This window comes from Schistocerca gregaria, chromosome 5 (assembly GCF_023897955.1).
Source record: "Schistocerca gregaria isolate iqSchGreg1 chromosome 5, iqSchGreg1.2, whole genome shotgun sequence".
Classification (NCBI taxonomy): domain Eukaryota; kingdom Metazoa; phylum Arthropoda; class Insecta; order Orthoptera; family Acrididae; genus Schistocerca; species Schistocerca gregaria.
The window spans coordinates 293,414,668-293,430,057 of record NC_064924.1 but is presented as its reverse complement, the minus strand read 5'-3'; the positions used below and the strand labels follow the sequence as shown (position 1 = coordinate 293,430,057).

Here is a 15,390-nt window from a genome sequence, read left to right as displayed (position 1 = left end):
AGCGTCATCCTACGATGGAAAACTGCACTCATTATAAACATATGCGTGCAAAGTGCCGTCGCGTTCTTCAGGGTAGCAAAAAAGCTAGTTGGATTTCATTCAGTAGTTCTTTTAACAGTTCCACCCCTTCCTCTGTCGTGTGGGCCAACCTCCGACGGCTCTCTGGGACCAATATCCATTCCCCCATTTCTGGCCTGACACTAGCAGATGATGTCATCATGGACCCTACTGCTATCTCCAACACCTTGGGCTGCCAGTTTGCAGACATTTCGAGCTCTTCCCACTATCACCCTGCCTGCTTCCATTGGAAACGAGTGGAGGATGCTCGGGCTATACCCTTCTCTTCTCTGAATTGTGAGTGCTACAATGCCGCCTTTACTATGAGGGAGCTAGATCATGCTCTCAGATAATCTCGATCCTCCCCACCACAGGGCCAGATGGTGTCAACATTCAGATGTTGCAGCAACTTTCTCTTGCAGGCAAGCACTTTCTGTTTGCTTAACACATGCAACCGCATCTGGGCAGAGGGCACATTTCCCGGACGTTGGCGTGAAGCCTCCGTCATACACATACCTATGCCCGGTAAGGACAAAAACCTTCCTTCTAGCTACCGCCCCATCTCTCACTGGCTTCATTTGCAAGGTGATGGAACGTATGGTTCATGCCCGGCCGATATGGTGACTCTAGTGTCTCAATTTACTGACGAATGCAGTGTGGATTTCGAGCACGGCATTCCGCACTTTTTTTTTTTTTTTTTTTTTACTTTGTGCATCCATGTTATGAATGGTTTTCTGCGAAAATCCCAGACTGTGGCCATGTTTTTTGATTTGGAGAAAGCCTACGACACCTGTTGGAGAACTGGTATCCTCCATTCTCTTTACGTGTGCGGCTTCCTTGTTTCCTTCAGAAATCTTTAAAAGACTAAATTTTCAAGGTGCGTGTGGGTTCTGCCTTGTTGAACACCTTTATGCAGGAAAATGGTGTGCCTCAGGGTTCCGTCCTGAGCGTTGTCCTCTTTGCTACCGCCATTAACCCTATAATGGCCTGTCTCCCGCCGGGCATCTCTGGCTCCCTTTTTGTTGACTATTTTGCTATCTATTGCAGTTCTCCACAGACGTGTCTCACTGTGCGGCTTCTTCAGTGATGTCTTGATCGTTTTTATTCCTGGAGCATCGACAATGGCTTTCGCTTTTCCACTGACAAAACTGTCTGTATGAGTTTCTGGCGATGCAATTGGTTCCTCCCACCATCTTTACATATTGGGCCTGTTGCTCTTCCATTCATCGAAACTACAAAATTCCTGGGGGTTCATGCTCAATAGGAAACTCTCTTGGTCCTCCGATGTGTCTTACCTGGCAGCCTGCTGTACGCAGTTCCTCAGTGTCCTACATGTCCTAAATGGTACTTCCTGGGCTGCCGAACGAACCACCTTCCTCCATTTGTACTGGTCTCTTGTCCGTTCGAAACTCGACTAGGGGTGCTTTGTTTATGTGTCTGCACGTCCATCCCTCTTACGCTGTCTCAACACTATCCACCATTGTGGCATCTGTTTGGCCACTGGTGCCTTTTATACTAGCCCGGTTGAGAGTCTGTATGCTGAAGCTGCTGAACTACCACTGTTCTCATTCTTCTTCGATGATTCCTTTGATGCCAGCATGGGGCGTGTCCCTCTTCTCTGTTACCTCCTGGAGTCCACTTTCGGCACTTGCTATGGTGGTCTAACTTCACTCTACCTGCAACTTTCCCAGTGGGTGTGAACCCTTCACCACTATGGCTTCGTGAAGTGGCCTATGTTAACCTTGGCCTTCATTCGCTTCCTAAAGGCACTACTCCAAGCTCACTTATCACCTTCAGTTTCATGATCTTCACATGGAACTTCACAATAGTACCTTTGTGTACAATGATGACTCTCGGACTGACTGTGGGGTCAGGTGTGCCTTTGACATTGGCACCTCTATCTTTTGATATTGGCTTCTGGCACTCTGCTCAGTATTTACAGTTGAACTCTACACCCTGTGTCAGGCTATGGAGCACATCATGCGCACAGCCTTTTCAATTGTGTACTCTTCTCAGACTCACTCAGTGCCCTTCAAAGTCGGTGCTCTGTACACCGCTCATCCCTTAGCGCAGCAGGTCCAGGAAAATTGTCACTTGCTCACTCTTGGTTGGTGGAGCCAATGTGATGTTTCTATGGGTTCCTGGTCGTGTCGGTCTGCCGGGAAATGAGGCTGCTGACGCTGCTGCCAAGGCCTCCATGTTTTGTGGTCAGTAGATGGTAAGTGTTGGTCGCGGCGAACCTAAAGGCATGCAAGATGTTGCAAAGCCAGTGTCATAGGCTCATCCCTTAGCGCAGCAGGTCCAGGAAAATTGTCACTTGCTCACTCTTGGTTGGTGGAGCCAATGTGATGTTTCTATGGGTTCCTGGTCGTGTCGGACTGTCGGGAAATGAGGCTGCTGACGCTGCTGCCAAGGCAGTCCTCGTACCTCAGACCACTAGTTCCTATGTTCCCTCTGATGACCTCTGTGTTGCTGTCCATCAGGAGGTTGTGTCCCTTCATGGGAATAAGCTCCAGCTTATTAATCCTCTCCCAGTGGCTTGGCTGACCACCCCTCAGCCCTCCCACCAGGAGGAGGTCATTTTAACTAAGCTGCATAGTGGGCACTGCCTTTTTAGCCATTGACATTTGATAAGTGGTGTTACCCAACCACTTTGTACACATTGTGCCCAAGTTTTAATTGTCTGCCACTTCCTGACGGAATGCCCAATTTTTAACCATTTACGTTCCCACTTGGGTTAACTGTCTGAGTTAGCGGCTGCTTCAGCAAATGACACGTAGGCTGTTGACTGCGTTTTACATTTTATCTGCCAAAGCAATATGGCGAAGGCCATTTAATTTTTAGTTTTGGACCTCCGTTTCTGTATGATGTCTTTTTTAGCCCTTTCCCCATGTGCCTGGTTTTAGCTGTCTTCTCTTATGTCAATTGGGACTGACATATAGTCGTTTTTTAACTCCTCTCTGTCTTTGTGTTCTATAGTTTTGGCTTGGCCACGTATGACCCTAGTTGTTTTTTGCACCCTAAAGCAAAACAAAACCAAACCAAACTTAACATTCCAACTAATACAGTATCCAAAAAAATCAGCAAATGGATTATTATTGAATTTTGACAAAACTCAGTAGACACAGTTCAGTATGAGTACTTTTCATAGAACTCCACAAGCTTTAAAAACAATGTTCCCAAAGAATGAAATACAAGAAATGTAGAAAGTATTAAATTTTTGCGACTGCATATGGAGTACAACATTAACTGGAAATCCTGGTGCCTAGAAGTATTGAAACACCTTAGTTCAACTATGTTTGCACCATAATGTAACTGTTTGCACCATAATGTAACTGGATAGATGAAAAAAGTCTACTGCCCAAGCAACTGCAGGAGAACACACAGTTAAAGTATGTTATACTTATGCAAGCTTTCAGAGCCAGCGGTTCTTCCTTTTGGCAGAAGGGTTGAAGGGGAAGGAAGAGGGGCGAAGGAAAAGGACTGGAGAATTTTAGAAAAAGGGGTAGATTTTGAAACGTCACCCAGTATTGTAGGTCAGGTGAGACTTACCAGATGAGATGAGAAGGAAAAACCTTCTTTCCCTTTCATCTTGTCCAGTAAGTCTCCCCTGGCCCATGGTTTTGGGTAACTCGTCTGAAATCGATCTCTTTCCCTAAACCTCTCCAGTCGTTTTCCTTCACCACTCTTCCTCCCTTTAGCCCTTCTGCAGGAAAAAGGAGCCACTGGCTCCAAAAGCTTGCATAAGTATAAACGCCTCTTTTTGTGTTTGTTCTCCTGGCACTGTTGGGTGAGTAGACTTTTTTTATCTATATAGTTACATTATATTGTCAAAAATTGATTATTTTCATTTTTATATGTTTGCGCTGTGTATGATTACTGCTATAGGTGATGTAAAAAATGAAGAAACTAGTTTATTCTGCATATTTCCATTTCATTCATTAATTGATTGTAGAATCACAGGGTTAACATTGATACAGAAAGGAGTCAGGTGCATGGATACTCATCTATTCAGTGACCTGTCAGAGCGTAGTAATTGTCATGTAGATAATGTGGTGGAGCTACGAACTGGAGTAAATAACTTTCTATTAGGAAGGTTAGTCTATTCCATTGAGTAATACTTTCATATAAAATCTTAAATATAATGTTTTAGGTTAATTCATGAATATCACTGTAATAAATATACAACACACTAAATATAAAATCAGATTTAATCACTTTATAAAATGTAACAAGGTGAACTTGCCATGAATGACATCTGATTATGTCCTGTCGTTTCAGCCAAGTCATCGCATTGGAGTAGCTATCGGAGATCAGATTCTGGATCTCAAGGCCATACACCATCTCTTCACAGGACCTCATCTGAAGGACAAGCAACATGTCTTTGAGGAGGTATGACTATTATAAGTTTATCAAACAATCCATTGTTTCTTACCAAAGCTAGTTTTCCTTTGTATAGGTATACAGTTCTTAATACTTCAATTTTAAGGTGTTCATTACATAAAAGCTACAAAGCTACCCTTACAAGGTTCTGATCATGTGAGTGTAATGGAATATTATGAATGATTCCAGGAAAAATGTACTCCCCCCCTCAAACTCCTCCCCTCAACCCTCCCCAAAAAAATAGAAAAAATCCTTATCACAAAATATGTGCCAAGACTACAATCGGCAGCTGTGCTCTTCCTGATAATGGGAATATTTTCCCCAACTCCAAGAATAAACTTTCACCAGCTATCCAAGCACTGTAACATTGTTCCCAAGTTACTTGTTACATCGAACAATATCCATAGTACTACAGTATCACTTGTTGGAAAATGCCAGGTTTAGTCATTATTTAAAAAACAGGATGGGTTTAACTGCTGTCAAAGAAACAGGGTGCATTTACGTCAGACTCTTCAATTAATTTTTCGTGGGATGCAACATCATTTGTGTGAGGAGAAATTGCAATAGGCATTTTGCAGGGTTTGATCAATACATTAGCTTTTCAGGTTCTATTCTGATGAACTGCCATTCCATCTGACCCGAGGACCAGAGTTATTTCTCTTTGCTGATAGTTCAATTATTGTTGTGGAGCCAAATGAAGAAGCATTTTCAATCTACACTCTGGATAGCTCAGTGGATAGAGTACTTGCAAACAAAAGGTAAAGGTCCCAGTATTGCTCATCAGTGTGGGGTCCGTACCAGATCGGGTTGATGGAGCAGATAGAGAAGATCCAAAGAAGAGCAGCGCGTTTCGTCACAGGGTTATTTGGTAACCGTGATAGCATTACGGAGATGTTTAGAAAACTCAAGAGGCAGACTCTGCAAGAGAGGAGCTCTGCATCACGGTGTAGCTTGCTCACCAGGTTTCGAGAGGGTGCATTTCTGGATGAGGTATCGAATATATTGCTTCCCCCTACTTATACCTCCCGAGGAGATCACGAATGTAAAATCAGAGAGATTCGAGTGCTCACAGAGGCTTTCTGACAGTCGTTCTTCCTGCGAACCATACGCGACTGGAACAGAAAAGGGAGGTAATGACAGTGGCATGTAAAGTGCCCTCTGCCACACACCGTTGGGTGGTTTGCGGAGTATAAATGTAGATGTAGATGTAGATGTTTGTAGTGCAGTTCAGCACAGTGTTTTAATCTGCTAGGAAGTTTCATATCCACATACACTCTGCTGCAGAGTGAGAATTCATTCTGGAAACAAATTCACAGGCTGAGGCTATGCCGTTTCTCCACAATTTCCTTTTTTCCAAGAATTTTAGTCCTGCAAGGTGTGTAGGAGGACTACTTTGAAGTTTGGAAGGTAGGAGTACAGATGAGATGGTAAGTCATCAGTTGTGCTAGGATAGTGCGGCTGGTAGAGCACTTGCTTGTTAAAGACAAACATTCCAGGTGTGTGTGTGTCTTGGTCTAACACAGTTTTAATCTGCCAGAAAGTCGCATTGATTATGAACTATCATTTACCAGCTGTCAACTAAATTTGATTTCTCAGTCTAAATTTGATATTCACTGCATCTACAACAGTAAAATATTAGCTTTTATTCATTTACATGTAATGGTTTCATTCCAATGATTTTCATCTGATGTTCAAATGAATGTAACATATTTCTTGATGTTCTTCATCTTTTTTTTATTCCTATACTGATATGAGGGAAATATCATTAATTTGATAAAATACAGCAAAAAATGATAACATAAGAGTATGAAATTTCGAGAATTCATTTGTCTAGGTAACATAGTTAAGTGGTTAACATTGCAAGCTCAAGTGTTAGATAAGCCACTGCAAATGTGAAATGCTGATACAATAACGACTGAAGTAACTGCCGGAGTGTTGGCGCAAGCATGCAAACATACATGCATTATGTTGTGCAGGTGCCAGATGTGGTTGTGGGATGGAGTTCCACACCTGTTGCACTTGGTCGGTCAGTGCAGGGATGGCGAAAGCTGATTGTCGGTGATGCTGGAGTCGTTACTCAATGATCTCCCATATGTGCTCAATTGGAGACAGATCTGGTGATAAAGGAGGCCAAGACAACATTTTGACGCTATGTGGATGATTTTGGGTTGCAGCAGCGATATCTGGGCAACTGTTATCCTGTTGGAAAACACCCCCTGAAATGCTGTTCATAAATGGGAACACAACAGATCAAATCACCAGATTGATAAACAAATTTGCAGTCAGGGTGCATGGGATAATAACAAGAGTGCTCTTGCTGTCATATGAAATTGAATCGTAGACTGTAACTCCAGGTGTGGCTCCAGTGTGTGCAGCATGCAGCCAGGTAGGTTGCAGGCCCTCCACTGGCCTCCTCTTAACAAACACAAGGCCATCATTGGCACTGAGGCAGAGCCAGCTTTCATCAGAAAACACAACTGACCTCCACCCTGTCCTCCTGTGAACCCTCACTTGACACCACTGAAGAGAAAGATGGCCATGGTGCTGGGGTCAGTGGAACACACTCTACTGTGTGTCTGACTCAGAGCAGTCTGTGAAGTAACTGATTTGTAACAGTTCCTTGTGTCACTGTGGTGCCAACTGCTGCTCAAATTGTGATGCAGTATGATGTGCCAAAGGTATACACTGAACACGATGGTCTTCCCTCTCAGGAGTGCCATGTGGCCATTTGGAGCCTAGTCTTCTTGTGACCGTATATTCTCATGAGCACTGCTGCCAGCAGTCACGTACAGTGGCTACATTCCTGCCAAGTCTTTCTGCAGTATTGCAGTATCAAGAGTCTCGTAGCCCTATTACATGACCTCTTTCAGACTCAGTGAGGTGGTGACGACAGTGTCTTTGTCGCCTTAAAGGCATTCTTGACTAACATCAACTCAGCATGGCCAATTTCAAAGGTAACTCATGACCATTATAGCTTGTTGTGGTGTGCATACTGTAAGACCTTCAGTACACACACCATCAGATTATTTGACTTGTCACTCTAACGAAGTAGGCGAGTGTCAGCAATATGTCTCATGGTCTTATCATGGCGTGTTTATCTTCTGCCGTTAGGTCAGACGATAGAAATGCCACTTGCACACTTAGAGTAGATATTATGTAACTTGATTCTGCATGCTGTTTGCAATTGACAATCTGAAGTTCCTTTGGTCTTGGTACGTTAATCTTATTCTCACATATCTCTGATACTTGACAAAGTGTCTATAGATGTATCTTCATGGCTATGTACAGGAACATGGTAATCTTATTAAGCGCAGAATGAAACTTGACTGTAGACTGGTACACACAAATGCAGACTGACTAATCAGAGGTCTGTACACTCATTACAATACCTCGCGCATTCAGGTATCACTGCGCAAGTGTGATCCACGAGGAGAAAAGGTTCTACGTTAGCAGCAATCTCATTGGCTGCGTTACATATTAATACGCGGATCAGCAGAAGCGGAATTTGGTCCGTCTGTAAGGCAGCGCCATCTCGTAGTGTGGAGACAGGCGAGCGCTGTGCCTGCGCTGTTGTGCTTAGCGGGGCACCCTCTATTGGGAAAGTTGTGTACGCGCTGACTACGCGGGACTATGTACACAACACTTGTATTTAAAGCAAACCTAATTTGCATCCTCATAGTGGCATTATTAGCATCAATCCAACTGGCGTCAAATTTTAATACATCATCTTTCAGCTCTAGAAACATGCCTACCAACTTTTGTTTGTCACTGAACTCATTCTTGGTGTTGTGACCTTTTTTTTGACAGTGTATGTGTCTCTATGTACATAAACTGAAGCGATGAGAGACAAATTTGTACCAAGGCTGAGAATTGAACAGGTCCTGCGTACTATGCCACCTTGGCACAGCAGTTCGCACAACTGCACACATTACCCTGGCATGCCTGCATCATCAATCTAAATTCTTACTGCTGCCCCAGTCTACGTATGGTATATTCTGTGAAACTGACTAAATTTGCAAATTCAGAATGCGGCAGGTGGAGAAATGGCTCCATTAACTTAAAAAAATAAAAATAATAATAAAAAAAAGGATTGATGAATTTCTATTTTGGGTAACTAACTAATTGTTTTCGTTTCAGCCTGTTCTCAACAGCTTTATGGGACTGTCACCAGCAGCATGGAAAGAAGCACGTGATACAATACAGACACTTTTATCCTCTGAAAATAGAGTTCTACAAGATGATGCTGAATTGAGGAATAGGTAATAGCTGGTTTTAATATACTTCATACCTTTTTGTGTTCATAACTAAATTTCAAAACTTTTTATTTATCACATATAACAACATTTTTTTTTTGCATGTTTCCCATGATTGGAGATTCATTTCATGCATAACATCTCCTTACCTATGCAAGATCTGAAGAGGTTGGTTTCCAGTCCAGTTTGTCTTCTTGACAGCTTCTTGCAGTTCTTTCCCAGACACTGGTTACTAATTACTTGGTTTCATTTTCTACTGAAGAGAGAGAGAGAGAGAGAGAGAGAGAGAGAGAGAGAGAGAGAGAGAGAGAAACACCACAATCTCACTAAATGTCCACATTCATGGTAGCTGCAAGATATCCTCCTGATAGCAAACCGACCACATCTTTCCTAATCCTCCTAGCCAACTGCAACCTGACCCACAGTTATTTCACTTTCAAAGGTCAAATCTATAAAAAGAATCCATGATACTGCTACGAGTACTTGTGTGGCACCTTCCTTTGCCAACTTATTTGTGGGCCGTTTGGGGGAATCTTTCCTTTCCAGTCAACACCTAAAACCCCTTGTCTGGTTCAGATTCATTGATCACATTTTCATGATCTGGACTGATGCTCCTTCCTCCATAACCTTAACACCAATTCCTAAATACGCTTCACCTGGTTCTACTAAACTCGATGAGGCACCTTTTTAGAAGCTGATCTCCTCTCTCAAATGGCTCCATAAATACATCCATTCATATGAAGTGTAGTAACCACCAACAGTAGCTCCACTTTGACAGCTGTCACCCATTCCGTGTCAAATGGGGTGGGGGTGGGGGGTGGGGGGTGGGGGGTGGACAAGAGGATGCGCAACCAAACAATCCTTTAGTACTCTATGTACAGGAAAACTGTTGTTTTGTTCTACAATGAATGAAAACAGGTTATATGAGTTGTGCATGACAAGTGTTCACTGAAACAAGTGAGAGTCAAACATGAGTTTTCTAACTTTACTCAATGACAAATTTGGGCAATAGCCAAACCTTCAAACTGGATCAGTTGGAATATTAAATTTTATGTAGTTTCATATCGCAGGTGGTTCTTCATGGTTACTCTTTCTTTTATGAGCTATCATTAGAAAAACAATTATGTAGTTATTTTGAACTGTAACTTCAGTGACTTAGCTTGCTTTAGATTGGCCCAGTATCAAAATTTGTTGCGGGGCCCTTCTGCCCAACCTATGGCGAAGATCAAATGGAGGGTAAAGATTTTTCTCAAAAGAAACAAAAACTGTCATGAAATAAATATGTATTGGTTAAGTGTATGTTACATAGGTAAGTAATTATTTACCATTAATGCTCGTAGGAGCCTAGTTAGCCAAACAATTCAGATATATACTTCTCTCGCCATTTTTCAGCAAACTCACTTATTACAACATTCACAGCTGAAGATGATTTTAGTTTTTCAAGATGTTCTGCCAGTATAGATGGCACTGACAAGTCTGAAAGCTGTTCTTGGCTCATAGATGTCCTAAGATAGTTTTAATTTCGACAAACTTCTTTTAGCTGTTGCAGTTGTTACAGGAAGGGTCAAAAATAGGAAACATGCTACTATTACCTCCAGAAAACTGGATGCAAAGCTATTGAATTTAATCAGTAATAATTCTATGAGTTTCTTAATGGAATGGATTTTCTTAATTTCAGTTTTTAAGCACTTTTTCAAATAAATTGATTGTTCATATACATAAAGTGACATGTCTTTACTGTATTTAACAGTCAGTTTTCCTGCTTCCTTTTTTTGTTATTTCATTTGGAAACGATTATGGTTGTAACACTTACAATATATTACTAAGCTTTGTTTAGTTTGAGAAATTAATATATATAAGCAGCAATAGTGCACAATGACTTTCAAGTACGATTCCAGGTCTGAAATTCTCTCATCTTCTGATAACTCATCAAAATATCACTTTGTCATCTTCTGTCTCTTATTTTTGAAAACAGTTGTTAACCCCTACTATTTTGCTAGGTCTCTGGACTCATTTAGCAAACCACGGAATGAATTTTTATTTCTTATTCGCTCAGTCAATTCAAAACATTACTTAGTAAAATACTAGCTTTCTGTAAATCATTATTTTCATGCTGTAGAGCCTTAGAAACTGGATTAAAGATTTCAAATAATGAATTGAAAAAGGCAACAAGCACTATAAAATTGCAGTTCTTTAAAATATTAATTATACTTCTACATTCATCATGGTCGTCTTTTTTAGTGGAAATTAAATTTATCTGGTACAAAGTTTTCATTATTAAAGAATGGAATGATATAATGTGACACAGTGTAGAACGCTCTGTAATGCGACCTAAATTATAACCAAGAAGTATATTTTTCTGGGGAGATACTTAAGTTTTTAGTACTCACCATTGCAAAGTAAATCACTCACAGAATCTGATTGCCCAAAAAAAAGAGGAAATTTTGGGCAGTTTATTTATAACTTCCTCCTCCTCCTGTTTATTTCTTCTTTTCATAGCTCCACTGTGGTAATCTCTCTTTTACTCATTTCTTTCAGTGTTAAATTTATTAATGAACAAATAACCACTAGATTTACAACATTAGAATGTCATGAACCTCGTGCGCAGATTGACGTAAAAGGATATAGATTGTTCTCAATCAATTTAAAAGGAGAAATACCATAATCATTGTTGTCTGCTGATGAGTGCTGCGGCAAATCTGAGACGTTCATTGTTGCCGACATTTGGGCTCCCTGTTAATTAAGTGTTTAGGGAATGGCTAAAGACTTAAGCATTCATCTTGAGTTAGATTGTAAAAAACATTTTATGAATTTTTGCTGATACATGTCAGGGGCCCCATATCATTGATGCAGCGGTAGCTACACCCCTGTGTAACTTTTAAACTTTCATTTGGTGTGACTGAAAGTGCATTTTTCTTGAAAATGAAGAAATGTATTTTTTGTTATATACAACAGTGGATAAGCATTTTTAAAATTTGTTCTCTTGATTTTGACTTTCGAAGAAGAATAAACAAAGGCTCTTTATGACTAGTTATTTTTGTATGTAACCAACAGTATTCTCATTTCTGATTTCTTCCTCCTCAAGAAATTTCATATTCATATCAGTTTATCATTACTGGTTTATTTTGAAGGTAATCATGCAATCATTGTTGCTCTTGAAATATCAAGATAATCTACCTACAACAAATATTGAGTGGATAATCATTAGTTCCTGGAATATTATCGTAGAGGCCATTTTTAAAGTCACAACCCCCCACCCCTGCTCCCACCCCCTGGAAAGACCAATGAGGTGTGTGTGTGTGTGTGTGTGTGTGTGGTGTGTGTGTGTGTAAAACTAGGAGGATGGGTTGGATGGTTAACAGTTGCGTGCGCTCCAGCACATAAAATTTTAGAAATTAAGCACTGGCTCATGTGATGATCTGTTCAGTTTCAAGTAATGCTTTCATAACTATGTTCAACCTACATAATTTATTTAACATGTGAGTAGGATGAACTTTTGGACCCAAAGTTCTTTGGACTTTGTTTTAAAGAACTATGTCAGTCATTTCAAGAAATAAACTTCATTATTTACACACATAATACATTTAATGACTTTATAAGTATTTAGATTTTGAATCAACAACATACCAGTAATGAGTATTTGTGTGTAGTTTTATATGGTATCTTTTTTCCTTTTTGCTTCACAAAAATAGGCCATACTTCTAAGTATTTTTATTTAAAGTTATTTTACATGTTCACTGCTATGGTTTTTTCATTATGTAACACTAAATTCCTTTGCTGTCATACCACTGGTAGCTCGTGCAAAATGTTAACTATGTTTTACAAAGTGCTGGCTAATAGCCTTTCAACTTGCAAGTGTAGTAATTGTAACTAAATTGAATATATTAATTTTACATAAAAAATTGAACTGTTTTACTACATTTAAATTTTATAATTAATTGTTTAACATGTGAGGAATAAAATAAAATGGAAAAAAAGGCAGCAGTGAGATTTGAACCTGAATTGACAAACTGCCAGCCAATGTATATAACCAATGGGCTATTGTGTTATGTGATCCGCTACCAAAAAATCCATCTTACTCTACTTTCAAATCTTTAAAGAGCATTATATCTTTTGCTACAGCTCACTCAGCCGTAATATTCCAAGTACTTGAAAGGGATATCAAGCTGCTCCCACTCATGTAGCTCTAGTTTGTCAATAGCTTCTGTCACCAGAATCAGTGGCCTTTTGGAAATCAACAAACATCTTTTGAATTCAGTAATCTGTGTCAAATGATTGACTCCAGATTAAATATTTATCCAGAACATCATCTTCCCTTCCTGAAACCACTTTGATATTCACCTGAATTACTCTCCAGCATTGTTTCTACTCTGTTTAGTATAATTTTGGAAAATATGTTGTATGCAATGGTTGCAAAGAATTTCCTCTGTAGTTGTTAACATCTTGTTTATTGCCTTTCTTTGGTATGATATCCCCCAGGAGGACATCCAACAACTGTATCGATGCCAAGCTGAATAACTGCTTGCATAAGGGCCAGAGGTGGACCAACATATTATTGATTTGTGCAGTTTGTAAAGCAGTTTCTTTTGAATAATCATCTATTTTTTTCTGCAATGGTAATAATTTGTTTGTCTGTACATGTACATCACATCTACCAATTTCTGCCCCATTCAAATTATTTCTTTGTGGTGTTTTCCTTTTGTCTTTGACAGTATTTTTAGAACTTCAAACAATATTTAAAATGAAATAAAAATTTAAAGTCTCTGACTGTTTTTATTAAAAACTAGAACTAAAAAGTTTTGGAAATACACACATAAAAAAAATTTGCATCACCCCGGTTCCCAGAACTCCTGAAGATAGAAGTTGACTGTGGATGTTGTATCACAGACACAGTCCCTTTGACTGTTCAGAGATGTCAGTAAACCCGCCCAAAGATGTAAACAACCATGCATGAGCAGTGCCTATTTGATGGAGGGGGTCCGCCAGCCAATCGGTTCCAACCATTCCTCCAGGAAGGAGGTACACGGCTTGAGTTGTCTTTAGTTCAACCATGCCTAAATGGTCATTACTGTGGTTCAATCATGCTTGCATTGTTACTTTGTGCCAGGAAGGGCTCTCAACAACGGAAGTGTCCAGGCATCTCGGAGTGAACCAAAGCGATGTTGTTCGTAGCTGGAGGAGATACAGAGAGATAGGAAATTTCGATGACATGCCTCACTCAGGACGCACAAGGACTACTACTGCAGTTTATGGCTGCTACCTACGGATTATGGCTCGGAGGAACCCAGACAGCAATGCCACCATGTTGAGTAATGCTTTTCGTGCAGCCACACGACATCATGTTCTGGCTCAAACTGTACGCAATAGGCTGCGTGATGTGCAACTTCACTTCCGACATCCATGGCGAGTTCCATCTTTGCAACTACAACACCATGCAGTGCGGTACAGATGGGCCCAACAACATGCCGAATGGGCCGCTCAGGATTGGGATCAATTTCTCGTCACCAATGAGTGTCGCAAATGCCTTCAACCAAACAATTGTCAGAGACATGTTTGGAGGCAACCCGGTCAAGCTGAACATCTTAGCCACACTGTCCAGCAAGTGTAGCGAGGAGGAGATTCCCTGCTGCTTTGGAGTGGCATTATGTGGGGCCGACATATGCTGCTGGTGGTTGTGGAAGGTGCCATAACAGCTGTACGATATATAAGTGCCATCCTCCGACCGATAGTGCAACCATATCAGCAGCTGACTGGCAAGGCATTTGTCTTCAGGGACAAAATTCGTGATCCCATCGTGCACGTCTTGTGAATGACTTTCTTCAGAATAACTACACTCGACTAGAGTGGCCAGCATGTTCTCCAGACAGATAGATTGAAAAGTGCTGTTTATGGATGACATGACCCACCAACCACTCTGAGGGACCTACACCAAATTTCCGTTGAGGAGTGCGACAATCTGGACCAACAGTGCCTTGATGATTGTGGATACTATGCAGCAATGAATACAGGCATGCATCAATGCAAGAGAACATGCTACTGGGTATTAGAGCTACCCGTGTGTACAGCAATCTGGACCACCACCTCCGAAGGTCTCACTGTATGGCAGTACAACATACAAAGTGTGGTTTTCATGAGCAATAAAAAGGGCAGAAATGATGTTTACATTGATCTCTATTCCAATTTTCTGTACAGGTTCTGGAACTCTCGGAACTGAGGTGATGCAAAACTTTTTTTGATGTATATATTAAAAATTGCACATGGAAATATAGAGTGTTCCATAATTTTCTTTAACAGAAATGCTCAAAAATAATGTGGAAACATTTAAAAAATTAAAAGAAAATCCTGTATTTGGAAGGCAATTAAATTTTATTTTTCTCTTAGATTCCCATTACATAGCTGTATAAAAAACATGAAAGCTAAGACTTTCTTGATCAGTATGACATATTCAATTTTATGAAAATAGGATCACACATCTTGTCATTATTTGAAGAGAACACTGAGAATGATTGGACCATTGTTTTTAATGTGTGTTTCAATTCACAATTTAAAAAGACACTAACATGATTTTATTCTTTGAATACTTACTGAAGGCATGGTTTGCAATGAAATTATCATATTTGGCTCCTCGAACTATTGTCCTTTTGGTATACAGTATTTTATGTGTTCACTTACAGGGAATATATGTCAAAAATTAGTG

General features: G+C 40.4%; 1 protein-coding gene across 1 annotated transcript in view; it reads left to right on the top strand.

Moving 5' to 3' along the window:
- LOC126272715 (fumarylacetoacetase) overlaps positions 1–15,390 on the top strand; it is a 66,969-nt gene that overhangs the window by 29,017 nt on the left and 22,562 nt on the right. The window contains exons 2-3 of the mRNA XM_049975750.1: positions 4,339–4,449; positions 8,578–8,699. Coding sequence (XP_049831707.1) covers positions 4,339–4,449; positions 8,578–8,699 — 233 coding nt within the window. The remainder of the gene's footprint in view (positions 1–4,338; positions 4,450–8,577; positions 8,700–15,390) is intronic.